This window comes from Plectropomus leopardus, chromosome 3, assembly GCF_008729295.1.
Source record: "Plectropomus leopardus isolate mb chromosome 3, YSFRI_Pleo_2.0, whole genome shotgun sequence".
Lineage (NCBI taxonomy): Eukaryota > Metazoa > Chordata > Actinopteri > Perciformes > Serranidae > Plectropomus > Plectropomus leopardus.
This window is the reverse complement of record NC_056465.1, coordinates 13,336,151-13,364,131: the sequence shown is the minus strand read 5'-3', so window position 1 is coordinate 13,364,131 and position 27,981 is coordinate 13,336,151. Positions and strand designations below refer to the sequence as shown.

Here is a 27,981-nt window from a genome sequence, read left to right as displayed (position 1 = left end):
GATTCCAAAACTGGTCTTTTATTCATTGCCCAAACAGAACCTTTTATATACCAGGTAACATCTTAATGGTCTATTGCCCCATCTGTTGGTCATCACAGCAGAGCATCAACATTCAAACACAAGGAGAGGTAGTGTGTGACATGATTTAAATATAACTTAGCAAAAATAAGACTGCTTGTGTTGTAAACTATTCATTTGTCATTTATACAGCCACTGTGGACAGACAAATGAGGGACCCTGACAACAGCCATTTTGTTATAAATACACCTAACAGTTATTGCTACAGCAATTTTTTTTGGTAAAGTGAGCTTAAAGGGAATATACCTCTGTGTTGTAACACTGTAAGTGTGGGTTATTCTTTAGATCCAGCCTTTCCAGAAGTTAAAAATAGAAAAATCACAGCTTAAAAACAACACAGTTACATCAAAAACAGCTTAATTACAGTGTATTGCTGCTGCTCATTTTCATCTGTGAAATGCTGTCAAGAAGTTCATCAATCACTGCATGTCGTAGGTCATGTGCCTGAATTAAAGTCACATATTGCATCATGACAAGAAGAAAGACCTAGTCTTTGGATTCTTCTTAACCGGTTGTTTAGGCACCACTGTCTCCAGGAGCCTCCTCACCAAGTCCAGTCTGCCTGTTCTGATCAGAGCCCTTGATAACTCTGTGACCTCTGCTGTGTGAGTCCTGTAAAGGCACCTTAATTCGGACTTCACAATGTCCTCAGGATACCTCTCTTCTGCCTTTTGCACACACTGCTCCAGTTGGGTGATGGCGAGGCTTGGGTCAGAGCCTCCCTGCATGAACAGAGTCAGAAGGGCCTGCAGGAGGCAGCGCAGGGCTGTGGTGTCTGTGCTCCCTGGTTTCTCCAACTCCATAGCCTGTTTGAAGCAGTCTGCGGCATTCTGCTCCTCACCTTTTAGTAGGAGGCAGCGTCCTCGAAGCACATGGAGATCTGGCAAGCTGTCACTCAGATGGAACTGCAGGGCATGGGAAAGACTCACCAACGCACTGTTCACTGCTGCCTCATCCACCAAAAGACTCTCCTGGAGTGCATCTACACCCATGTAGTAGTATACCTAAATGGAAATGCATGAATCTGAAAACACATGTTGCTATAGGGAAAAAAAACATTTGTATTGCTTATTAGTAGTTTGGGTCTTTACTTGTGCCATCTCCAGGTGAGTCCGCAGACATGGACGTACACTTAAGACCTTGTCCAAGTCTTTTCTGGCCTCAGTTAGCCTCTGTCGGTCTGGGATTCCACCTTCCCCATGTTTTGCCTTCTCCAGGTCCCTGACATAGAGCATCATATTGATCTAAAAGGAAATTACATGTAAATACTTATAAACCTATTTTATAACCATCCAATTTAATCAAATGTCTGAAAATCATCACTTTATGTGATGTATACAATTTGAAATTTATCATATAAACTGACTATAAATACATACAGTGCACAAATCACAATTTATTGTTCAAACCAGCTAAAAATATTAGATTAGATTGCACAAATTACTGTTAATTCTCTGGATCAGCAAATTTAAATTGTCAAGCATGAAAGGGATTTCACATGGTAACTGACTCAGTTTGGCCAGCTTGGTTTTGGCTTTTACTTGATTGGCTGCAGTACCTTGGCACGGGTGCAGTAAGCCTGCCAGTTGAGCTCCGGATCTGGAAGCACGTTCAGGGCCATGTTGCAGATCCCTGTTGCCATCTCATGTTTGCCCAGCAGAAAGAAGACTTTTGCCAAAAGGTTTAGGGTGAATGCATCATCAGTCGCCAAGTTTATGGCCTGGGGACAAAGACAGTTAAACTGTATATTATGGTAAAAATATAGAAAAAGAAATATATTAAATTAAGTCACTTGACCTAATTTTAAAGCAGCTTTTACTGCTGTAATTTATGTATTTCAATTTGAAAGAACTTCTTGTTAAAAAAAGTGATATTATATAGGAAATTTTTATCATATCAGCACACAGCAAGAAATTCCTTACAAAGGAGGAACATCAGTTCAAAAAATGTAGTAACTCTCACAAATTAGCCTCCATAAACAAAAACCCACGCCAATATTAGTAAAGGGATTATATACAGTATATTCATATGGACAGAGACATTTTTACTTGGTCTAAAATAAGGGGTGAGTATTTTAATAGCCATTTCTTGGGCTGCTACATCTGTACAAGAATTAAGGACATGATGTTATGTTTACAGAAGGCTGAAGACAGAAGTTGGCCTTTGAAGTGTCAGACTATAAAAACAGTATTGGGCAAAATATCTAGCATTCAAAGATAGTGACTTCAAATCAGAAAAAAAGTAATTTAAAGCTGGAGGGAGGGACTTTTACATGTTAATGAACATCTGTTACATTTAAGCATTTTTTGCCAAATGAGTTTACACAATGTTGATTAGCCTATCGCCACAAGGAAAAGCTCTATTTTCAGTATACCAGAGTTGTAGTGTTGTGGTAAAAAATGAAAGGAGGAAGGATTAAAGTAAAATCAATCAATAAATAAAAGACTTAAAGAGTGTGCTCCTGGGACAGATGCAGCACATCCACCTGCAGATATACGTCATAAGCATGCATCAGCAGTGTCTGTGTAAGTACTGTCAGTGCCAGAGTGGGAAAACGTTTTTTTGCCAATATTTGGTGAGAGATCTAAATGTTTGGGTTGACTTACAGTTCCATAGCAGGACAGGGGATCAGAGGCGGAGTAGCCACAGTCATGTATAGACATGGGCACAGTGCTGAACTCTTCTTTCCTCTCCAACATGATGCCAACATAACACCAGGCAAGAGCTGACGAGAGAGATCAGAATCAGACCAGGTTCTTCTTAACTTAATTTCACTACTGTAATATATCTAGGGTGGATTATCAGTAACAGATATGCATAAATCACCCCCTATCCAGACCCCCCTACAGGAGCAAGACAACCCAAACACACTTTTTAGTTGTTTAGCCTTGTTTTGTATCATTATTTTACATCTCTTTGTAGTCATTTTGTGTGTCTTTGAGGCAACTTGGTGTCTTTTTTGGTCATTGTGTGTCTTTTTGTGGTTGTTTTGCCCATTTTTGTAGTTATTTTTTGTCTCTTTGCAGTTCATTTACATATTTTTGGTCATTTTAAATCGCTTCCTGGTCATAACGTGCTAATTTGAGCAAAATTTAAAGATTTACACATACACTTTGGGCCCCTAGGCCTGTGCCCAGTAGGCCTACTTAATAATCCTTTCATGCAACAGAACAGTTTTATTTGTAGAGAAATATAACATATTTACCTTGGTGCTGTATTTTCTCAGATTCTAGTGTTTCTTTGAGAAGCTTCAGTCCCTTATTGTAGTGAGAGAGTCTGGAGTATTCTGAGTCGTCTTTGGTCTTCACTATGTCATCCAGTCTGCAGGGGGAACATGACTTAATGCAAATGACAAATTACGTGGTAAAGTGATTGTGTTGTGATGATTTTGTATCGTACCTTATATAGATGGTTGCCATTTTAAAATACCAGCTTCGTTTTTCCTCTTTAGGTATCTGAAAAACAACAGAATTCCTTACAAACAGTATTTAGTTGGGAATAAAATGGCATACAGAGTGAAGGAATACATATTCAAGTCTTCAGGTAGATATCTCAGGATTGCCAACATAAGTGCCAATCAATAAAATGCTGGAGGGTTATGAGTCACAGACTGATTTATGCAGCGTCGTTGCATAACCAGTCATTCTTTCAGTGCTCCTCCTTAAATTAACATGTTCAGCCCAAGCCTTTACAAAGACATTTTCATATTCTGAATATTATTGTATGTGTTTCCTACCAGCTGACCCCCATAGTCAAGAGCTCTGTTGTAAAGTGTCAGTGCTGCTGTCAGTCTATCTCTCATGTCGTCCTCACTGTCCAGCTCCACATCATACGGATAGACGTAAGCCTGCTCAGCCAGGCAGCGAGCCGCCAGGAGCCTGGCCTCTTCCTGAGAGGCCTCTCCACCGTCTAAGCCCATAAGGTGGGACACTTTCTCCACACACTCCCCTGCATCCAACTCTCTCCTCAGCTTGTCGTACACATAGCCCAGGTTGGCCCAAGCATTGAGGTTACCAGGGTCTTCTTTACAAATGCTTCTGTAAGAGCAACAGACACGGAGAGCAGAGTTAAAATAACATCCCCCTATAAAGGTCTTAAACATTGGATGTGATTTCAAAATCTTTCATTACATGTTATTCTTATTCTGATAAAAACAAAACTGGATAACCATGGAAATTTTAGAAGGACATTCGTGGTTCCCGGAGGATGAATCCTACTACTTCTGGTGATCCCCTGACTTTTTAATCAAGCATCAAAATTAGGATGACATTTTTATCTTAACTGAGATGTGTTGTCACCTATTGGAAATTTGGTACACACATTTGTGTTCCCCTCAAGATGATTTGTATATAATAAAACTGTGGTGCAGAAATGAGTCCTAAAATCTGGAAATAAGTTGAGCATTTTAGCACTCCGGGTTTTGAAGTCAAGGAGTTTTTTGAATGGGTTTTTGGTTAGATCTCTAAAATAAGGTCTTTGGTTAACACAAGCTTAAGACAATGTTACATTTTGTTCTGGGGCATAAAATATGTCAGTAAATACCCAACTCATGAATTTTAAAGCTTTTTTGAGTCTTAAAAAAGAGGGTTGCTATCAAGTGGCTTAATGAGACTACATCATCACGCCAAACATGGCTTTCAAGCCTTGCTGTGGGGGCAACATTAAGTCATGTGAGTGTGGTGCAGTTTTATAGCCTATACATTAACTTTTACTTCCGGCAATTGCATTTAGGCTTCAAAAATCGTAAAAGTGATGTTCATATGTGAAGATTATCCTGCTGAGTAAACTTTCATCCCTGCAACACTTTGAGGTAAAAATATATATATATGGTTTGTCCAGTACTTTGATTTATGAAAAAAACTTGCAAGTCTACATCTTTGTGTTTTTTACAAATTAGAGAACATTAGCCTGCTGACATGCTAAGATGGTGAACACTGTAAACATTAAACCTTTGAAAATATTAGCACTTAAGCATTGTCATTTGGAGCATTTTACCATACTGAAATAAACATTTAACTCAAAGCACCACTGTGCAAAAGTAGCCTGACAGATCTGCTAGCATGGCTGTGGTCTTTTGTTAACTTGTGTCTTATTTCCAATAAATTCCTCAGAGAATCAGGAAATTGGTGTCACTGTAATTTGATTAAACTTGAAGTGTCAGAGCAACAAAGAGGAAGTTCATAATTAGATGCACAGTTTAAATAAAAGAGGTGAAATCCAAGTTAAATAGTGTCATACATACTTTATGAGCATCTATAACCTACAATAGAATAAGAGGAGCAGCCTACTCTAATGGTTATTTGGAGAGCAATTACATTAATAACTACAACATTCCTCTTCATTATGAGTTTAATGTTTAATGTAATAGGTTATGTATTACACCTGCAGATAGCTGTAACATGAAATGAAGATATTAATTTTTTGGCTGTAGTGAAGCAACTCATACTTTTATTGAGCATAGTTGTTGATTTTAATTATCCAAACAAGCCAAAGTTGTGTCATAGATTATTATTTGGCAATCCACATTTGTCACCCTATCATTAACAATCTGTCAGCTAGTGTATAAGATGATGGAAAAAAATAGTTTTGAATTGTGTTTTATTTTTTTCCAGAGATCATGGAAAGTCAGGTTGTGCTGTTTGTTCAACCGCTGTGTGGTGTAGTGCTTTAAATGCTTCAAGACACATTACTTGTGAAGATCTTGTGATATGTAATTCTGCTGTAACAAAAAAAAAGACAATATATGATCACCTGAATATTTCCTCTGCTGTGTCCAGGTGTTCCAGATGGAAAGCTAGTAGACCCAGCAGATTTCGCACAGCGTACTGTAGATACCCGGCCTCGGCCTCCAGCTCGCCTCGCAGACTCTCCTGTTTTAGGTAGGTGTCCCTGAGTCTCAGTTTCACAGGCCCCACAGGATCACAGTTTAGGTTGAGGTCCAGGTGGAAATGGCCAGGGATGTAGTCCATGTCCTCCATAAGAGACTCAATGTCCTTTGTGCTGTCTGCATCCATGGCCTCCTGTTCCTCCTCCTCCACCTGCTACTTAAAAAAAGACAAGCAGTATACTGCTATGCTGATCTGCTGCTTTCATATATTTTGACCTTTGATACAACACAAGAAAAACCTCGTCCTCCTCAGCCTTCAGTTCAATGTACTGTGTTTAACACTCACATGCAGACAGGTCGAACTGGTTAGGCTTGGGAGTGACTAGGGAGTGGAATAGCTTGTGTATGGGGGAGATAGTGTATAACTGTGGATACATGTTTTTCCCACCCACTTTTTTTCTATCAACTCTCCTTTTTGAGTCGCATTAATATTACTTATATCTAATCATTATCTCTTTTCATTTTTGTTTTTCAAAAAGGAGATGACGTCACCTATTTCATATCTCTGCTTTTTTTTCTCAACAGTACTCTTAAACAGAAGCACCAGACATTCCTTTAAGTCCATTCTGACAGGATGATATTATTTATGTCTCTTAAATTTTGCAAACATGGTTTTGAAGTCTTGTTTTGGAGGATGTTTCTGTTAGCCCCCTCTGCCTCTGCCTGTGTCAGCTGTAGGCTAACAGAAGAATGTGAACCATCAGGATGAGTGTGCCTGGGGAAACACTGAAGGAAACTCACTCAAGAAAATTCACTTTAAACCATCTTTCATTCCAACAAAATGTTAACAGAAAGCATGCAGGTGTGTGATAAGCTGTTGACAAAACAAAATACCTAAAGGCAACATGCAGACTCTCAAATAGTTGGACATGCAAATTTAAATAATGCAAATAGTTCAACAAATAAGCAAACACTGACTGTGTTACCTTGTTTTCATGAAAGATACAAGGCTGTTTCAGGCATACACATGATAAGCACAGTTTTGTTCCAGAGCATTTTTGCACTAAAATTTTCCACCAGAGGGTAAACTTGCGTAATAAACCAGTGGAACAAAAAGAAGACGGTGTTAAGCACTTTAAACCCACTATCGCATGCAGCATCTCAATGGGCCATACAGGCCCACATCAAAAGTGGTTCCCAAGCAAGTGAAAGCTCTCTAACAAGAGGAAAAACTCCACAAAGCCTCACCACATAAGAGACCATTGGAGAGATAATTTAAAGCGAGATCAGCCCTCCTTTGACAGCTGGGGAACAATAACAGCCAGAGGTGGGAACAAATCAGTTATAAATAAAGTCCAGAAGGATTATTGCAAGTGCAGTTTAGATATAGCAAGACTAATATCAAATAAATTCAGAGAGGTAAGTCCCAAGGAAGCTATAATCATAACTTTTATAGCTTCCTTGGTGAGTCCAAGAAAGGACTGTTAGTCAATATTCAAAAATTCAAGGAATGAATTGTCATATCTGGTAAAATAAAATGCCACGAGTCCATTTAATCAATCACACCAAAATGAAGTACCAATGAGGAAATGGCATTTTTTAGAAGGGGACTTTAAATGTGTGATAGCCATTTGTCAGAATCGAAATTACAACATGGGGCACAGGATTGAGGAATAGGGGCAGGATGATGGTAGATTAAATACTTATTCAAACACGGAGGAGGCCCAGCCTTTTAAAACGGTTCAAGAGAAAACAGCAGTCCTGTCTGAAAAGCAAGTCTGCAGGAATGGTTCACAGCTGGCAGCAGTGGATTAGCAGCACACGGGCAAAATAGGGGAGTACTTCTAATACCAAACATGTAGGTTCTTTATGTGGTTAGAAACTGCATCACCTGGAGTAAAACCCACACAAATGTGAAGAGGGCATACAAACCCACACAAAATGCCTCGGTTGGGTTTGAACACATAGGCAGAGTTGCATAAATGTGTATTTAGTACAGCAGGTTTGCCTCCTCGTGGGCAGCCTTTTCCATTTGTGCCATGTGGGTGTACAGAAATCTGAAAATTTTCTCCTCTCGACACCGTTGCCATGGTGGCCATCATGGATACCAGGCTGATTGCATGGTAACATAATGATTATAGACGCTTGTTTGTGTGTCCATGCACCCTCCAAACCAAAGATTGAATTTAAACAGCATTTTGCTCATAAAGGCTCCAGTTTATAGATATTACATCCCAGAAGAGACAAAACAAAGGTATTTCAGGGAGATGTTGACCCTTAATAATCCCTGTCGCCTTTACAGTACTCCCCTGTAAAGTGGGATTAGGATATGTGCCCCAAATACTGATGAAGGACCTTTTGGCTTTCAAACTAACCCCTTGTTAACCTACTTTTGGTATCTGTCTCAATTTCTGGCACAAAACGTGTATTACTAATGAAGAATAATATACAGAGTCAGGGATGACAATTTAAAGGTTGCCTGGTATATTTTAAACAGTGTGAGCGAGAGCAAAGATGGCAACCTGGCAGCATCAAAGTTCTCTGAGATCCTTCTCTGCAGAGACGTTACATTTACATTGACAGGAGCAAAGCCGGGAAATTTGGGGCCCCTCACGAGATGTGACAACGAATACAAAAGGATCAGAGGATCACAGGAAAGCCTTATTAATCCAGACTTTATACCTTCTATCTAAACTGAGCTCTCCTCTGTTGTTAATGCCTTTGATGCACCTTCACTATTTTTGTCTGGTCCAAGGTGTTATTACAGTAAGAATGGGGGGATTTAATGATTAGGTATGAATTATACTTTATGTCTTCCAACTGACGCCTCATTCTGGTTAAGATCAGTGGCTCTCCTGCCATATCAGAAAAAGACAGTCCTAATCCACTTCAGATCCTGAAACCTGCTTTTAAGGCATTGTTATTTAATGCACATGCCCATCCCCCCTTTTTACTGAGGACCTTTATCCTTTATACTCTTGAGGCACACTTGCACATGTAATTAGTGCCTATAGCTGGAACCCCTCTCTCTGCCTTTCTAAGCCATCTCATCACTGTTGACTGTATTTCCAGTCTGAGTCAGCCGCTCTCTGGCACCCTGAGTGAGTGGTCACTGTGAAAAGCAACTCCTCAGCTCTCCAGCTCGCCTTCTGACTGCATTTTCTTTTTGTGGTGTCCTTTTTTATGATTTGTCTTATTTAATTTTCAACTTCTATGCCATAATGAGTAAAAAATGTTTTTTTTTTGAAGACCTTGTTAGCCATGTGTCTTTGCTACTTAGCACTTGAGGATGAAAACCGTCCCCAGATACAGATATGTTTTTTCTTCTAAGTCGTAAGGAAAATGGCAGGGAAAAATAACCACATACCTTATTGGATTTTCTAACTAACAACATTTTAATTTCTATCACCCCAAACCATTGCCAATACAACACGTCAACCCACCAGTCTCATAACTGTGAGCTTTTACCCTGATGTATCATAGCAGCTTGTGGTTCCACATGAGGACGTCCAGGCCTGTTGAGAAAAAAAATGCCTGGACTGAGTCTGTGTAGCCTGGGAGAGTGTTGTCATGTAGAGCCACAGTGTGAATGTGTGTGTGTGTGTAATGTGATAGTCCTTAGTAACACAGACATCTGTCATACTTGATTACCATGATTAGACTCTTCATCCATCTCACCCCACAGGGACTCTGCTGCATCTAAACAGATTCTTAATGAAATGATCTGCAATCAGCTTAGACTTTCCTGATTTTGCAAGAATTGGCAATTAAAGGTTGATTGCAGAGTCAGCTGTACCATAAGTCTGAGACTGAAAATAGCTGAATCTCAGTGTTGATAGAAAAAATGTATTATTGACTGGATAGTCTTGCATTACAGTACAGAATGGATGGAACTACATGAACTATGGCTTAATAAGACAGGCTCAGGGTTATGCCACATAGGCAAACTGCTTTGGTGTGAAACCAATGTACAAAAGGAGTTTCTTATGTTATATTTTACTATTTATTTTAGTTTGCCTTACAGGCCTATAAATGAGGCCTACGAGTAGACTACTTTACAGATTCAGATTACGAATACAAAAAATAAGCAACACATATGGTTATTATGGATTAAGATACACAGAGATTGTATTATAGCTCTATCTTTACCAACTATAACATTAAATTGATATGTACATTGATCTATCAATAATTACAATCTAAAGATGTAATGCAGCTCTAAGTGCTATATTGCAGGTAAATGGACTTGCTTGAGTGTCTTGAAGACTTTTTACCTCTCATCCAAGAGGCTTTTTCAGTTCTAAGGCACCGAGGTGTGTCCCGCACAGTTGGCCCTCATCGACCAAATTGAATCGGCGGCGGCCATGGAGCTCTTCGGTGGATGACATCACTCTGACCATGCCATGCAGCTTAGCGCACAAGAGGAAAAACGGAGGTGAAAAATGAAAACAAGCAGCTAAAGTTAAGAGGGAGTGAGATCGAATCAAACTTGTTATATAGGATAAGATTGTTTTTATTCTGCCATTGAGCTTTTGACAGAAACATTTCCTAATAGATTGTGTTGTTGTTCACTGGCGCATGTTAAATATGCTTTGTTCTTTCAGTAGGCTATTGGGTAATGTGATAACTGGTTAACCAGTGTCATGGTGGTCTTCCGGTTTCCTGTTTTGAATGACTATTACAGACGGCTGCGACCTGCTGGTATGGAGGGGTATCTCCTCTCATGCAGTCGCAGAACATATGTGTCTGTTGGCTGTCAGTTTGGTGTGTTTTTGTGCAAATTTTTGTCCGAGACAAAGCAACATGAGAATGATGCAGCAGAGGGGTTTCGTCACCATTAGCTCTGTGATGTCAGTGTGGTGTACCTTTAGAGAGTTGCTGAGGTCACATGGGAGTCCTTCACCCACCTGGCCATCATGTGGGTCGTTAGGGTTGGATGGGTCCAGGTGTGAATGGGTGTTAAACTGTCTGGGGAGGGAACTGAATGACAAAACAGCTAAATTAAGGATTATGATGACACATTTTATGAGTAAGACTATTTGTACTTGGTAGTTCAATTATAATTATTTCACTTTAGTAACTTTATATTTTGAATGCAGGACTTTTACTCATAACAGAGACACGGTTGTATGCTACTTTATGTAAATGTACAAGTAGCCTACCTCAAATGTGTGCTTAAGTACATTATTTGAGTAAATGTAGACTACTTTATTAACATTCCACCAATTAAGTACATTGTTGTTTATGTGAGGGAGTTTTTACTTTATTTTGGTAGTGCACACTACTCCAATGTGTTCCTTTATGTATGTTTTATTTTGAAAGCCGTCTCGGAAGCTGTATGATGTCACTGCAGCTGACTTGTCGGTCTGGGGTCTCCTCTGCTCTCCCACTCTGCGGCTGCTGGTCGCTGTCATCATGCAGGTGGAATCTGCGCAATGTAGCTCAGCGTAGGGATCTCCAACAAGACACATAACCGGCCTGCAGCGCTCACACACCGGACACTGGAGCCCGGAGATCACGCTGGATCTACTGCTGTGGAGGAGCCACCGGGATATACAGAACATCTGTTTGTTTCTGCTTTCACTTGATGATCATCAGTTTGTTTAGATATACATCAGTTTGGCACCGGATGACAATACAGCCAAATTAAGAATTTCTCAAAGCATTATTCTGCTGAAATAACCACACGCTGTTGTGTTGATGCTGTCAGGTTGGTTTTCTCTCCTGGCGCAGTCTAACTCAGCTGGAGTCGCATAGGATGCACTACAATCCTATAGGAAGTGACTCGCAGCTTGACAGGCAACAATTTCCAAGAAACGAAAAGGACGTAATCTTGAGGATCTTTTCGGTTTAAACACGTGAAAACGATGGAGGAAAGCACTGCCAGCGAGACCATCCCAGATCTGAAAGACATAGAGGTGAAAATCGGCCGGAAGACCCCCGAGGGTTTACTCAGGTGGATGCGGGAAGAGGCGTCCGCTCTCCGGGGAGAAGCTAAGCTGGTCACCGCGCACGACACCAGCATGGAGACAGGGAAGAAGAGTTTGGATGAAAAGATCAGGAAATTGAAGATGGAGATGGTAAGGGTGAACTGGTCGACTCTGTGTGTGTGTGTGTGTGTGTGTGTGTGTGTGTGTGCGCGCGCGCGCGCGCGCGCGCGATGACACAGGCTGTTGAACGTGTGGCGCTTGTTTTCCAGGATGTGGCATTTAATGATGTCACCGTATTTGAGATATATGGATTGAGAATTTGAGGCAGCCCTGCTCCACTTCCCTCTGGTGTTGTGAATATTTTAAACATTTATTAGCAGCTCAGTTTAGAATGATTCAGGGATGGTTGAAAACAGTAAGCATATAGCCTACGCAGCACAGTCATGCAGTTTTACAACTCCGGAAAGATTAATTAATGAAAAACAATACAGTTCCAGAAACACCAAGATTAATTAGACTATTTGAAGCAGTTGTTTAAAAAAATAAAAAAATAATGATACATGTCCAGTAGTCTATTTGTCTTTGATGTGACTGTAAGCTATTTTATGTTTACCATGATTATATTTTTATTTTAGACCAAAAGATAGCCTATCAGTATTTAATATGTAGTTCATGTGTAGTTAATGTGATAACGATATATTGTTAAATAGTGATTTTGACACCGATCCCTCAGATTTGTTATATAACCTTAATATTTTTTAGACAATTGTGTCTCAAAATATACTACAGAGTGAGATTTTCCAGTTGAAAAAAAAAAATCATCTTGCCAGCGCTCTCTAGTGGAAACAATGGTGTAACTGCAGTCTGTTCTCACCCCCAATTTGTCAGATGTATAGACTCTATGGTCAAATATCACTTCTTAATCGATATTTCTAAACTTCATTAACGAAACAGAATTACTGACTTATTTAACCAAAGGCTGTAAGTATTAAACAAGAAGGAACTGTACATTTCTTGCATAACTAAAGTTAATTTTGATAAGACACAATGCATGTAATGACGGAAAATTGACACTGTTCGTGAACATCCAAAACTGACACAGGAGGATACTTACAGCATCATATTTTGTCGTGTTGGGCAGTTACCAAATGCCGCTATTTTATGAGTTGAGAACATGTTGGTAAACGCAACAAATCCTCCAAATTGGCTCAAACCTTGTTTGGCATTTCTGTACTTGCAATTTCTTCTTGCCTATCGGCCAACATATGCACCAATAACAACATATCTGCAATATGCATTTTTTATTCAATATTATAAGCCAGGACAATTTATCAGTCTAACTTGTACTAGAAATCCTTGCAAAATCTTACCCGCCAATGTTTTTAGCTGAACCACAGCATGCAAGGCCAACCCTATAAACACAAAAATGTCTGTGAATGAATGAGTGAGTTATTGACTGACTGACTGAGCGATGAAGTTGCAGCATTGGTCAGTATGACTGATGGTGTCACGTTGCCGTTTTCCCATTTGCCATTGCTCCTTCAAAATAAATAGGCGCGGACATGGTGGACAGGCTGACAGATGTTCACAGGTAACCAGTGTAACCAATTAGCTTAGCATAGCATAAAGAGGAGGGAACAGCTGGCTTGGCTCCTTCAGAATGTGATCAAATCTGTGCATCACCACTTCTGTAGCTCAGTAATTAACTTGTTGTATTTTGTTTGTTTAATAAGTACAAGGACTTAAGTTCAAAAACAAGTCATAGTTTATGGGTGCAAGACTTCTTGGCTGGAAGTTGTGACTTCGTGGAGTCTTGCGGAGACGGAGTAGTCCAGGGTGGTATCGATCTTCTCATTTAACTGACAAAGTAAACAAATGTAATTTACCCCATTAATTGTAGTCAGTCTAATAATCAATGAAGGTATCTAAACTGTTATATATTCACAGAGAAAATAACTGTATGATGATACCCGGACTATTTGTTCATTAATATTTAAGACTATCTTTGATTGATGTTATGGTGTGAAATCCATCAGTGAATTGTCATCCACACTCAGCCGTCTACAGCTGTTGATGAAAAAGCAGCTTTAATTACTGTGGTTTCTAGGAAATAAGTTGACCACCAAAGGCCTGCAGCAATATGAATTATTCAGTGTCTATTGTCAGATGATTAACACTCCAATCACACTATTCATGTAAGTTTGTACTTTTTCCTCACCTATGACACCAGTTCATTTCTATATAGCCTGAGATTTAGCTTTTTTAGATATATATTAAAAAACTGCTTATGTGTTCCCAGATTTTTATGATGATCACATGTAGAAGCTTACAGACATCAATATGACTTTTTCTTTTGTCTAGCTGAGGAAGTTTATCATTGTGGTTAAATTTGTACAGTTAAACAAATATCTCTTAGGTCTCTGTAGCAATAATACATCACTATACTGTTTTTTCCCCTTCTGTGATCATGTATGTCGCACATTCCTGTGGTTGTAACACAGAGCACATGCACGCCGCCACCAAACTCCCAAAGCAAGCTGTCTACTGAGAGAGTTGCTCCAAATCACATTTGTTACATTCACAAAACAAATGATCAGTTTGGTCACATGGTACAAATATAAACTTATTTCACTCGTGGGTTGTGGTAATGTGAGCTCATGATGCTGGCAGCCCAGATGCACTTCAGAAGTCTAGAGAGTCCTTAAAGAGGAAGTAGAGCTCTTCACTGTAACTGAATATTTCCTTCATAACATGAATTCTTAATTTATGGCTACCACCATATTTTGTCAGATCACAGTGACCTTGACCTTTTACTCCCCAAATTCTAATCATTCTTAAGTCCAAGTGGACATTTGTGCCAAATTTGAATGAATTCCCTTATTGAGATATTGCATTCATGAAAATTAGACAGATGAGGTCACAATGACCTTGACCTTTAACCTGTGACCGTCAACATCACTTCATCCTTGAGTCCAAGTGAACATTTGTGCCAAATTTGAAGAAATTCCCAAGGGGTGTTCTTAAGATATCACATTCATGAGAATGGGACCAATCACTGACATCCCAGTTGTGTCAAAATCTGACCAGACACAGGCTGATGTTAGGCCTGTATTATTGGGAATGATACAAATTTAAATGGGGATTTTTGAACTATTTTAACCTTGGGATACCAGTGTTAGTCAGTTATAGTCGACCACCGTACCCAGTTTGGATTTGCAAAAGTATCCAGAGAGTCTGTATAAATCTGTTGAGAGCAGAGCTCCAGACTGATTTGTTAACAGTTTGAGCCATTAATCAGGTCTGCTATGAGAGAGGGAGGACTGAGAGAGAAGTGATAAAGAGCCTCTTCCTAACTGGAGGGGAGTGAAACTTCCAGCACAGAGCCGGGCCGCTCGTCTGTGTGTGTGTGTGTGTGTGTGTGTGTGTGTGTGTGTGTGTGTGTGGTTCATTCATCTATGAGAGTGGTGTAATGGGAGTGCATAAGAGGAGTTCTGAGCATTGCACTTTCATCAGAAATCTGCTTAGTAAGATGTGCAGTAACGCATGTGCAGAGTGTCTGCAGAGTAAGGCTAAATGGAAAGGCTCACACGTACACACACTCGTGTATGCACACTTAATCTGGCAGAGTGCCTGGATATTTTTTTATTCTCACTTTTTTCTGCTTTTTTCTTCTGATAAACACTTTCTGTCAGAGTGATTATAGGCTAATAAGGAACACACACACACACACACACACACACACACACAAAGTAATTGGCTATCTGTTTTAACTCACTTTTTCTGAGTGTGTCTGTGTTGTGTTCCCTCGTCATCTATTACTCGTCTATATCTATAACCACACAGCTCAGTGATGCAGCATCTCATGTGTGAGGATGTGGATGTGTGTGTGTCTGTGTGTGTGTGGGCCATGTTGTCATTGTGTCATCACCAGTAATGAAATCTTGCTCTGCTTCTTGTTAACTGTCAGTGTACTCCTTACAGTGTACGTTATACTGGAACAAACCCGCTACCTTTAACCTTTATGTAAACTTTACACGACAACAACACATTCATCAGTCTGAGTTACTAAGTGAGACTCAAACTAAATTTATTGACGAATAAGACAGTTGCTCTACAATGTCATTCCTTTTGCATGTTTAGATTATATAAAAGTACCCAAGAGCAACAGTTTGATATAATTTTGTTGGGCATGTGGTGATTTGACACACAAAGCCAAGGGTTTTGACACTGTTTCTTTGATCAACAGTTGGTAATGGTAACAACACCAAACATGACAATGCAAAAACAAAAAGGGAAGAGGAAGACTGTTAGTTAGAAACCACAACTGCAAACAATGCAAGTTTTGAAATGTCCAAAAAAAAATATACTTTGCAAAGGTACAGTGTAGAGGAAACTGTAACATCTCCCCCCTTGGGTATCACCAAAGTCTTGTGAATCTGAATCAAATGTTTCATGAGACACAAGGATGCACACGATGCATTTTGATGATGGAGCACAGATTTCTGTTTAAAAAGACAGTCTGGCAAGGAGCCTAATATTTGTCCCTGCTTATTTTCATCAATTAACCGATTTGTACGTTTTCAAGTCATTGTTTAGTCTATGAACTGTCAGAAAATAGTAACAAATGTCAATCACTATTTCCCAATACAATGTCTTCAGATTGCTCATTTTGTTTGATGGACTGTGAAAACATAAAGATGTTCAATTTATAGGTGATATTAAAAAGAGACAGCAGCAGATCCTTGTGTTTTAGAAAACCAGATAATGTTTTAATGGCATTTCTGCTTCAGAAACAGTTGAACCATTTCATTATCAGAAATGTAGCTGATTACATTTTAGTTTTTCCACTAACTGATTTATCAAGTAATGTAATGGCACTTTCATCACTGTTCTATAACGTGTCAGAGAAATGTGAAGGAAGAGATCTTAAGAGATGACTCACACATACGGACAGTGTGCTTCATTAGTAAAAAGGCTTGTGGTTTGATCTTCTTATCTGTCTGATATCTGGCTTTAGGCTGTCGGCTATACCCATTATACAGTATAGACATACTGCCTCTCTGTGATTGTGGCTCAGTATGGTAGGGAACATTTTACAGCACTGTGAGCTGAAGTCAGATAAATGCCATTATTAATTATTTGAGTGTTGCTGTTCATCTTTGTGGGAGCAGTTTTAAAGCTTCTGTCTTGTGCATTTGTCTTCAGCTGTCTAACGGAAGACACGCTACACCACAGGCCCTTCGTACACTAGCTGCTTTGTGCGTTTTATACATACAGCTCATGTATTTCAGAGAGCGACATACTGTACAGGGTGAATGCTGTGTTGTTGCTCGGGGTGTGTCATTCTTCCTTTTTGTCCATGTCTGCTTGTTTCTTTCTCTGTGTAGCTTTTTGCTGTCGCTCTCTATCTCCGTCTTCCACCTCTGGGCAGATGAATGACATTGCGAAGTCAGCGCTTGGGTGCAGAGCTGAGCTCTAGGGAATCCAAATCCAGTCTATTTAATCTCAGTCTTCTTTTTGGCTACTGGCTACTATCTCCTCACAGACTCTGTCTAATTAAATCATTGTCAAATGGCCTGATCTCTCTTTATTCATCCATAACATCGTCAACACTGTCTCCAAGAAAATGTGTTTATAGGCTAAAAGATTTGATTACCCAAATATTGGAAATGTATTTTCTGGATTATGTTCACATTATGTTTGTGAAGTGAAGTAGATGCAAGTGATAAGGAGGTTAGCTGGTGTGCTGTGCTTGACCAAAAACACTAAGCAAAAGGTTAGGGAAATATTAATTAATTAATGTAATATAAACGGTCTTGTGCATTAAATGACTTAGTGACTTTTTCAGTAATAAACCAAGGCCATGATAATTCCCTTATTAAAAGTCAACCTATTATGCTTTTCCTTTTGTCATGTAGCCAGCATTATGTTGTGTTGGCAGATGTTAATCAAGGCCAAATCCCTGTAACCTCAGGCTTCAGACTGCTTTGAATACTGTTTCCAATGTTTTTTTCTACTTTTTGTGACAAGCTGACATGAGTTGATGACAAATATTTTTAATTGGTCATCTGCTCCAGGCACGCTACTGCATGTGTTTGCGTTATGTAGCTTAAACTGTTACATGTAGCTACATGCTAACATCAAGGAAACCTGTAATCTGTTTTGTTATTAATAATCCACTGATTTTGGATCATTTTCCTGCTTGAACATGTCCAGACATGAAGATTTTGGTTCATAAGCTTTTAGTGGTAAATTTTCAGCATCGAAAGTGCTGCTATACACCAACTGCAAGGGGGTCTTAAAGAGAGAGGCACTAAAACAGAGCCTCAAACAGAAGTTGAATACAAGTTTCATCACAGTCAATATGAGGAAAATTGTGTTGTTGTTTTTTAACATTAAAGCATGTAAACATGCTCTAGCAGTCCTCTTTAATCAAGCACTCTAAGTGCCTTAACATAACCACAACATCTGCTAAATATGTAGTTGTTAGAAACACATATTGAAGGAAAAATAATCAAATGTGCTATTATATTAATTTCTGGAAGACAAGTTAGCTTAATTACTATATTTTATTTCCCCTCTGCCTCATGATGATGCATGCAACTTCCCCTTTATATGAATGGACTTCTCTTCTTCCATTTCATAACAACTGGAGCATTAGCATTCTTCAATTACACCACTGGAAAACCAAAAACAATATCTGTTTAATATACCTTTCTTCTTATTTTAAAATATGTTGTCACTTATGCGCTAAAGTCACTACTTGTGAAAATGCTGTAGAATTATATCCAGGTGGTATTTACATTTTGTGAAACATGTTTTTTTTCATTTGTTCTGATTTGCAATAAAATCCTTCATGTTGTGATCCAAAACATGTCTGCTGATAGTCTGAAAAGGAGAAACAAAAAAGAGAGGAAGAGATGATGATATAGAGGGGAAAAAAAGAAGTGAAGTGATGCTTTGATCAGTCCAATACAGAAGCAAAAAGGAGAAAAATAGAAAAAAAGATGAGTGGATATTTCACAGAGCATTCAGAGTTTAGCATAGACAGATGGAGGGCTGACCTTATGCTGTGTATGGAGACTGTAAGGACTCTGCAAGGACACCATATGTCTGCAGATTGGGAAGGTGAAATGACAGACAGTGACACCAGGGGACATGGGAGAGAGAGAAAGGCTGTGCAGATATAGATGAGTGTTTATTTTGCTGGTGTACGAGAGAACGAGTGTGTGTTTGTGCTGTCCCTGCTGGCAGTGATTCAGCAGTCTGTTGGGTAGCTCTGTGACTTTGGGAAGCTGTTTCACCCACATGGGAGAGTCTGCGTCACCGATCACACTTTAGCTGTGCATACGTTATCAAAGTCAGTGTACTGTGTACATATCTGTGCTTAGACACTCAATTTGTCAAATCTTACTCTTACCATTTCCCCAAAAAGCTTGTCAAAACATTGACAAGGCAAAACTAGTCTACCATAACGTAAACCTTTAAAGATAATTCTGTCTTATTACAAGTTGGGTTTTATTTTCAGTCATTTTTTCGTATAATAATATTGCACTTACCAAAATAACTGATGAGTTCAATGCTCTAATGAAGACAGATGGCAAGAAACGCAAGCAGTCAGCCAAGACTTGTGGTAAATAAGCCAACAATATCACTGCAGATAAGAATAATTGCCAAAATTACAAAACTATTACACAAATTGTATCATGTTAATACTTAAAGATAAGGAGTTGCCATTAGGCAATGTATTATTTAAAAAAAAAAAAAAAAAGATATGACAAAGAAATATGTGGAAACAAAAGCTGCATTTCGTAACATCTTGTACATTTGAACAGCAACACTGCAAAGATGACAGAGCATCTGGTGTCAGGCTTGTGAATTTGGGAAATGACATGTTCAAAAATATTTACTTAAGACTTTTTTCAAATCTAAAACAAGTCAAGTTTTGCGGCAGCTGTAGCTCCAGTTTGCCTCTTGTAACCATTTAAGAATCTCTGCCTGGATAAAACCAATGTTCATGTGATCCAAAACACAGCACTACAATTTGTTCTGCCACAAAATCCAAATTTTGAAAAAAAAAAAAAAAAAGCTCAAAAAAGTGCACAAGGAAAACTACAATCTGACAGAAAACCAAAGTCTAACAAAATATCCATAACAGTACACTTTCCAACAATGTTCTCATTGTCGAAGGCCTTTGTGTGTTTGGAAGTCGTGGCACATTCAGGGTCTGACCACTTCCTCTAGTTCAAAGAGAAAGAAATAGGCCAGTCAAAGTCAGGGACTGAAACACACCTTCAGTCAAATGCCCTCATGCAAAGGGGCTCACTGAGGTGTTACCATCAGACATCTTCTCCTGTTGGAATTCTCTGCTGAGGATTTTCCCGGAGCTCAGCTGTGTTACACTGAGGCAGCATACTCTCAAAGTACATGCTAGCACACACATATGAGGACCACATACTACTTGTTTTTATTGTTAGTTTATCGATTGTTTAATTCTGGATAAAATGATTTAATTGTTTAGTCTATTGAATAGCAAAAATGGCAAATGCCTGTCACCATTTCCCACAATGATGATTCCAGTTAGCATATTTGGATTCACCAATGACCAAACCTTAAATACCAATTTTAAAGTGATACAAAAGTTGAAGAAGCAGACAAATGAGATCTTGTAGCAATTTTTTTTTTTTTTAATTTTCTTAAATAGTTATACAATTATCCAGTCATCATTGGTTGCCATTCAGTTATTGGCTATCTAATTAATACACATTTTTTGACTTATATGTACGTAGGCAGACTCTGAGACAGTGGTCTCCAAGTTAATTTTGCTTCTTTATTGGTTTTGCCTGTTCGGACAAATAGACACTACTTGTGTCTGTTGTTTCTTTGCATCTCTTTGTGGTCTCATCTTGGTCAGTGTGTGTTAGTTTGAGTGACATTTTGCAGATGAAGGCCAGGAAGGCCCCTGAGCCTGTGCCCGGTAGGCCTTTTTAGTAATCCATCCATATTTATTTATGCAATATTTAGTCATAAAATTGCATTACATTTATCTTATAATAAATGAAATATGCTGATGATGTATTGATCTGTACTGTTTCACTCAATACATTTTGTAGAAATGAATGTAAAATCCATTATGAATGAGGCAGATTACTCTGCTATTATAATTACAATGTCTTATGATTTATGAACAATCCTAAACGAAGTGACAGTTCGCTTTTTATAAGATTTATTTTAAATGAAATTAGTGATACTTAGCCAAGTAATATTTGCAGTGCTCAAATGTGCTTTTACCAGACACAAGAAGCAGGAAAATAAGCTTTCCAGAATCCTGTGGTTTAGCAAGGAGGACCTTGGCTTCATGCCTGAGCAGGAAAACTGAAATCTGTTTGGCTGTGTACTGATGGCACAAAAATGAGAAAAATGATTAATGTGTATTTCAGTTCTAAATGCTGCAAAAGTCCTGGTTATCCACCCTGTGCTCTAATCCTGATTGGTGTCACATAAAAACCTTTTGGCCCCAGTTTGACCTTTTTCATGGGTCCTCTCTGAAATGAGTCCACATTACTTCATCTTGTAATTAATGGCTGTAACCACTCCAGCAATAATGAACACATAAAAGAATTTCCTGCTGGAACATCAGCAAGACACACAATGTAACACACAGTTGGCGTGTATGTAAACTGGATGGATTCCACTGCTGGCACAAAGATAGACATGTAAACATTTTTAATTAAAAAACTATTTGCATAAGGGACATAACATAACATGATGAAATATTGCCTTTGTATTTTACAATATTGATTTCTAGGTAAATAGGTATTATAATTAAATTATTGCTATTAGTCCTGCATTTTAGATAATGATGAAAAGAACTAATTTTGTTTTTGTTTTATTTATTTTACATTTAATCACTGAAACTTTACTTCCTGGAAAACTGTAGCAGGATCACAATTCTAAGTTTACAATTATACATATCCATCCAAATGTTTTTCACTGAATATGAAGCAAAATGCAGCCTTCCCAATAAAGAAGACTGAGTAAAACACTGAAGTCTGTGAGAAAGCATGAATTTGGTGGATCTATATTGTCAGACAGCTCAGCAGCAGAATGAGCAGTGACCGATGGAGCTTTGTTAGCAATGTGCCACCTCAGCGCTGACAGGCATGGAGCTCCTTTTACTGCCACCCTCATTAGGCACTCCATCTCTGCCAAACTAAAAAACCCTCAAACCTCAAACCTGAACCCCACCCCAAATGTCTGACTGTGACCCAGGACGCCAGCAGGCTTACAGCCACACACACAGACAGAAAGCTGTGGTTGTTGATCTGTGTCTGGCAGCTCCTCCCTGCACTGTGTGCCTTTGGGTTTGCTTATAGAGTAGAGGTATATGGTCTGACGAATAAGCAGATAGAGATATTTAAATGTTTATCTTCTATTTCATGTCTCCCTTTTATCTCACTCTCTCTGTATTTCTTTGTCCTTCATCTCCTGTTGTCAGAGCTGTGTCTGCCAGTTGTAATTTAGCCTACAGTGCAGCGTGGCATCAGTAGATCTGCACCACACCAACCACACAGCTCATTCCTTTCCATTCTGCTTCATCTCAGCTGTCCCAGGTGCCCATTCTGCATCTTAGATGATGTGTGCGTACCTATGTTCTTGTTTTTGGTTGATCTGGAGATAAACATATTTTTACACAGTCATACTGCTACATTACATCAATTTTGCAGACACTGTTGTCCAAACCGAGCAGAAACGTCAGGATTAACAAATAAAGCCAATGAAGAAGTGCCAAAAACTGTAGTTCCTCTAATGACCCCTTAAACCTGGCCCCAGAGCGAGTCAATCCTTATAGACACTCATGTTAAAATGCCCAACTTAACAGCAGAAACAAACATGTTTACAGTCTAGTTTTGGTAGCTATGGTTAATTTTCCCCTTCATAACAACTGTGCAGGGGGTGAATTTTTATATTACTTGTTTATATTTTTTATTTAGGCTCAAAGGAACACGTGTGCATGATTGCTTTTAGACAGACTGTCTGCCGGTAATGTCCTTGGCTTCTTAGTCAGATCCACGGCTTGATGATGCTGGCCAGCTTTACCATTTAGTCCAAATATAGCCAGTTATGGCTCCAAAGAACCAAGATTATGATGGCGAAAATGCCAACCCTGAGGCTTAAGACAAACAAACAAGTTGAAAGTGCAACTCTCCCTAACAAACAGGAAGTCAGTGCTAGCATGGGGTGTCAAAGTGTACTTTGACTTTGGTTGGTTTTTCAGCCTTGGGGGGACCTTCTCCCATCTGAGGACTGGTCCCCACAAGCCTAACTATCGGCATTTCTTATGGATTAACACTCGATTTTTGGTTCAAATTGAAGTCATAATTTGGTTAAGGTTTGGATAGGTTTCAGATTAGGCATGTAGTGGTTATGGTTAGTGTGCTCAAAAGTCACATAAAAGACCCATTTAAAGGTTTCACAGAAATCAAAGTAAGTAAGTGTTTTAGTTGATGGTGCAGGCCTATATTACATAATCATTGGTAATACAATGGGCTGTAAATAATAGGGGCCTACCTTCTACATGAGGATGCAGTATTATTGAAGCCAATGGTGCTCAACCTTTGTGGCTCTCAACTCCATAAAGTGAAGCTGCTTATGATCCCTTAAAGGTTATAGTCTGAATGTGGACATTAAGGTGAACAGTCAGCAACCAAAGGGGAATTTTTTTTCTCTTATCGTATCATTTGAAGGATTTTTAGTGACCTGAGGAGGTGTCCAATACCTCACATGAAAACACAAAAAGATGAAATACTAAGCATTTTTTTAAACTCCTTCAATCATCACCCTCAGTTTTACTTTTTGACCCTTCAGTTGTTTCCAATCCACAATTTAAAAAACACTGATCCATATCAACCATGTATAGTATTTAACCACAGTGTGCCAGATATTGAGAAATATGAGGGAAAGACATGCAATATGCTCAAGTGGTTTTATCCTACAGCCAGCATTGCTCAGTGGTTTAAACAAAGGTCACACCTCCTACACATCATGAGGTGGGAGATTATTTTCCATACGTATGTTTTCCTTGTAGACTTAAGAAAAAAAAGACAATCCACTGGCATAATCTTTGATGCTTACATTATGCAAGACTGAGAAACAGCTTGGCAGATTGGAAGAATCAATGTTCCGCTCCTCTGTTTTATCAATATAACCTGAAGGGTCATAAGGACTCTATATAGGAAATAAAATGAGAGCAAAGGTGAACTTGACTGCGTAAAAAATGCTGCAACTGCAGTTTTTGACCACTCGTGAGTTTTGCTGTAAAATTAATCCTTACATCGTCTATAAGAATCATGTACAGTTATGCTTTACAAATTCTGTATGAGCATGCAATTTGTGTATTTTGTGTGACTGAGATTGTTATGACCAGGGCCACTGTTATATGCCATTTTATGCTCCTGCTCCATTACAACTATGAGGGAAATATTTTACTTTTCACACCACAATTTTCATCTGACAGCCTTCATTACTAGTTGCTTTACAACTTAAGATTTTGTATTGAAACATATGATGAGCTTATAAAATATGATGCATTTTTTCTGTAAAAGTACCCATAAGCCTATAATGCATCAGCAATAAAAATCTCATTTTATAAATTTTCTGCATGTAGTACTTTTAGTTGTTAATTGAAGTAGTTTGTGGATGATACTCACACACTTACACTTGTATAACATAAATGCAGTACTTTTAGTTGTAACAGTATTTTTGCTAATTACTTTTATTTAATTATATGAATACATCTTCAGTGGTAAAACACACTTTGTAATGAATATCACTGAATGAAAACATATCTACTGCATATGTAATTGTGAACGTAGCTGTATTACGAGACACAAAAAACACAAATATGGTCTGGTGTTTATAAAACTATTAATTTTACAGTATGACTCCAGAAAACAGAGCTACGGTAGCCTTGAGAAAGACAGACACACTGTGGGGCCACAATGCAGAGACAGAAAAACTAATAAAGAAAGAAATATGTGCAGAAAACAGAGATACTGGAGGACTTAAGCTGTGAAAGAGACTGGTTATCTGTAGAGAGGGGTGGATAGCTCTGAATGTCGGTGCCATATATCACCTCTTGGCCCTGCACTTCGCCGCAGACCTCTGCTAATGTATTCTGGAGAGGAATTTTCCATGACCACAGCCGTCTTTTTCCTCTTATTCATCGCTTAGCTTTTTCAACCTCCCACACGCACGCACGCGCACACAAACACACACACACTACATCACATAAGACAACCAGTGGCTGTTATTTTCTGATTAATCATTATTTTATTTATTATTGCAGATGACATCATGACTAAATAACCATCTGAGTATTTTCACACAATTTACAGGGCATTTAGACACATTTTTCTTGATCTTAATTTCAAATGTGTCAGGTTATATTCCACTGTATTCAATTTTGTTTTTGCAGGATTAGTTTGGGTCAAACTTCCCTGTTAACACTTTGAAAACATGTAATCCACCACTGACAGCACAGTCAGCTCCTCCAACTGTCTTTCCCCTCTTTTACCAGTGTGTTTCCCTCTCTGTTTTCTTTTATTTTTATCTCCAAGCTTTTCCCCTCTACCTTTACCTTATTTGTTTCCACACTGGATGCTGCATATCATCCCGCCAGCTTCTGTTATACTTTACTTCCAATTATGGTACTCTGCAAGGTTTAATAGCATTATAATGGTGTTTGCACTCGCCTGTGGAGCCAAAGCTGAACGCTTAAAATAAATATCTGCAGAGTCCTTGTGGTTCTCCAGGTTTATATTCTGTCTGGTTCTCATATGTAACTTTTTCCCCCGTAGCATACTATCAAAACATGAACATGATGAAACCAGTCATCGGTAATTTCATCCATATCTTCTTTTTTATGTCTCTGTAGGCTCACCTGCGCTCAGTGGATGTAAAGATCTTGCAGCAGCTGCTGGCGGTCCATGAAGGTATCGAGGCAGTGAAATGGCTGCTGGAGGAACGCAGCACGCTGACGAGCCGCTGCAGCAGCCTAACCAGCAGCCAGTACAGCCTGGGCGAGGGCCCCGACACATCCTGGAGAGGCTCCTGGAGCAGCCTGCAGGACCCCAACGACAAGCTGGACAACATCTCCATTGGCAGCTACCTGGACACCCTGGCAGATGACATGGACGAGTACTGCCCCTCCAGCTCAGAGTCAGTCATCTGCTCCACTATGCCGCTGGTATCAGATGCAGCTGCTGGGGGCAGGACAGGGGGAGGCCCCGGGGCCACAGTCACAGCAGCAGGGGTAGGTGTGAGGTCTGGTTTTGGGGCTGGAAATGGGATTCGGGCTGGGCCGAATGAAAATGGAACCGGGATCGGAAATGGGATGGAGGTGAAAGGTGGACCAGGGACTGAGGTAACCAGTGCTATGACTGGGACTGTGACTGGGAAACCAGCTGTTCCTGTCAGCTCTTCGCAAGCCACGTCTGAAAGCCCCAAACAAGACGCTCCCGTCTGGACCAAGGCTGCAGAGACGGGTAAAGGAATCCCAGTTTCTAAGGACAATACTATTAAGGCTAATGGCATCCTGGAGAAACCAATCACACAAACAGGCAGCCCAACGCACTCCAACCTCAATGACAAACTGGGAACCAGCCAGAGCCCCAAATTCAAACCTTATAAAAATGGAAAGATTGACTTGGATACTTGCAAAATAAATGGCAAAATGCATCTGGAGTACGATGCGCACTGGCGGTGGGTGCAGTCACAAGAAGATGTAACGTTTTTGTAAGAAGGATAATAGCAGAGAGGACTGAAGTCACTATTGAACACGCCCTCTGTAACATCAAAGACCAGATCACTGAAGGATTGAAGATGAGTGAACTGCTGTTGAGAAATGCACATAGTGAGGCTTTCCTCATTGAAAGGCACTGGGTTTGAAAGACAAAGAATTATTGTCCTGTTGCTCCCTCCTGTGACTGCACTAACTTTCTATAAAATATTGATGTCAGTATTAAGGTGGATACACATTTCAGGATTTTGATCACATTTAGCCAAACTGGGCTGCCTCACACAAACTTAAGATCAATTTTTTAAAATCCTGTGTCAGTTTTTCTCAGGGTCTTTGCATTCCCTGATTTATTTCCTTTTTTTTCTAAAGCACAGTGAGATGATCTGCCAGAGGGCTGAAATATAATTTCATTCGTTTTATATCAACCAATGTATATTAGAAGATTTGGAATTCTAATTTGACATTTGACCAGAATTATTTAACCATTAGCTACAATTTCTCTACTTGATCTATAATTACTATAATTTGATTCATCCTGTGGTGGACCTTTAAATGTCCAGTGTGTAAAATTTAGGGGGATTTAGTGGCATTGCAGAAAGCATCCAGCTGAAATTTCTCTTCATTAAAATTCCTTTGCTGTTTATTTTTCATACGGTTTGTACCATGAGCTGAATTATCCACAGAGGTCTCTTCCTCTCCAGAACAAATGGACTGGTGATTTTAACCAGTAAAAACACTGAATAAAGTAGTTTCACATTTTAACAAATGGCGTTTTTTCACCACTCGTGGAGGGGCCTCTAACTACAGTGGCCAAAGCGAATATGTGACTGGCCCTATATAGAGCCTGTGTTTGGTTTGGCTGTTCTGGGCTACAGTTGTAAACATTGCAGTGCAACATACTGATCTCTGTAGACAAGGACCCGCTCACTATGTAGATATAAACAGCTCATTCCAAGGTAACAAAAAACATTTGATTTTTATTTTAGGGTGATTATAAACTTAAGAAAACACTTATATTCAATATCTGCCAATAGACCCCCCTAAATCCTACACCCTGGACCTTTAACTCCACTACTAACAGCACTAAGAGGCAATTTCACTGCATTTAAATTGTTAGAAAACCAAAGTTTTCCCTGTATTTTGAGTCAAATTAAATTGATGGTACAAACCCTTTGTCTTAGACAATATAAAATTAGGACTTGATGGTAACAGACAGTATTACTTGATAAAGTGTTAACATAAAAATACCTTTTGATAAAGTCTGTTAGCGTGTTTCTCCCCCAAAGTTGCAGCTGCCTGAACAAAAAGTAGAATAAAAGACAGAGCACTGAGCTTAGTAAAAGTTT

General features: G+C 39.2%; 2 protein-coding genes across 2 annotated transcripts; one reads left to right on the top strand and one right to left on the bottom strand.

Annotated features, from left to right (window-relative positions):
- Positions 1-2: 2 nt before the first annotated feature.
- Positions 3-6,239, bottom strand: ttc22 (tetratricopeptide repeat domain 22). The gene is made up of 8 exons (XM_042483854.1): positions 5,830-6,239; positions 3,815-4,115; positions 3,478-3,533; positions 3,284-3,399; positions 2,685-2,803; positions 1,637-1,798; positions 1,170-1,322; positions 3-1,082 (listed from the first exon to the last, which is right to left on the bottom strand). Exons 1-8 carry the CDS (start codon positions 6,090-6,092, stop codon positions 546-548), a joined length of 1,707 nt encoding a protein of 568 aa, XP_042339788.1. The 5' UTR covers positions 6,093-6,239; the 3' UTR covers positions 3-545.
- A 5,081-nt stretch (positions 6,240-11,320) lies between these two features.
- Positions 11,321-27,331, top strand: lurap1 (leucine rich adaptor protein 1). Its single transcript, XM_042482147.1, has 2 exons — positions 11,321-11,985; positions 25,772-27,331. Exons 1-2 carry the CDS (start codon positions 11,773-11,775, stop codon positions 26,633-26,635), a joined length of 1,077 nt encoding a protein of 358 aa, XP_042338081.1. The 5' UTR covers positions 11,321-11,772; the 3' UTR covers positions 26,636-27,331.
- The last annotated feature ends 650 nt before the right edge of the window (positions 27,332-27,981 follow it).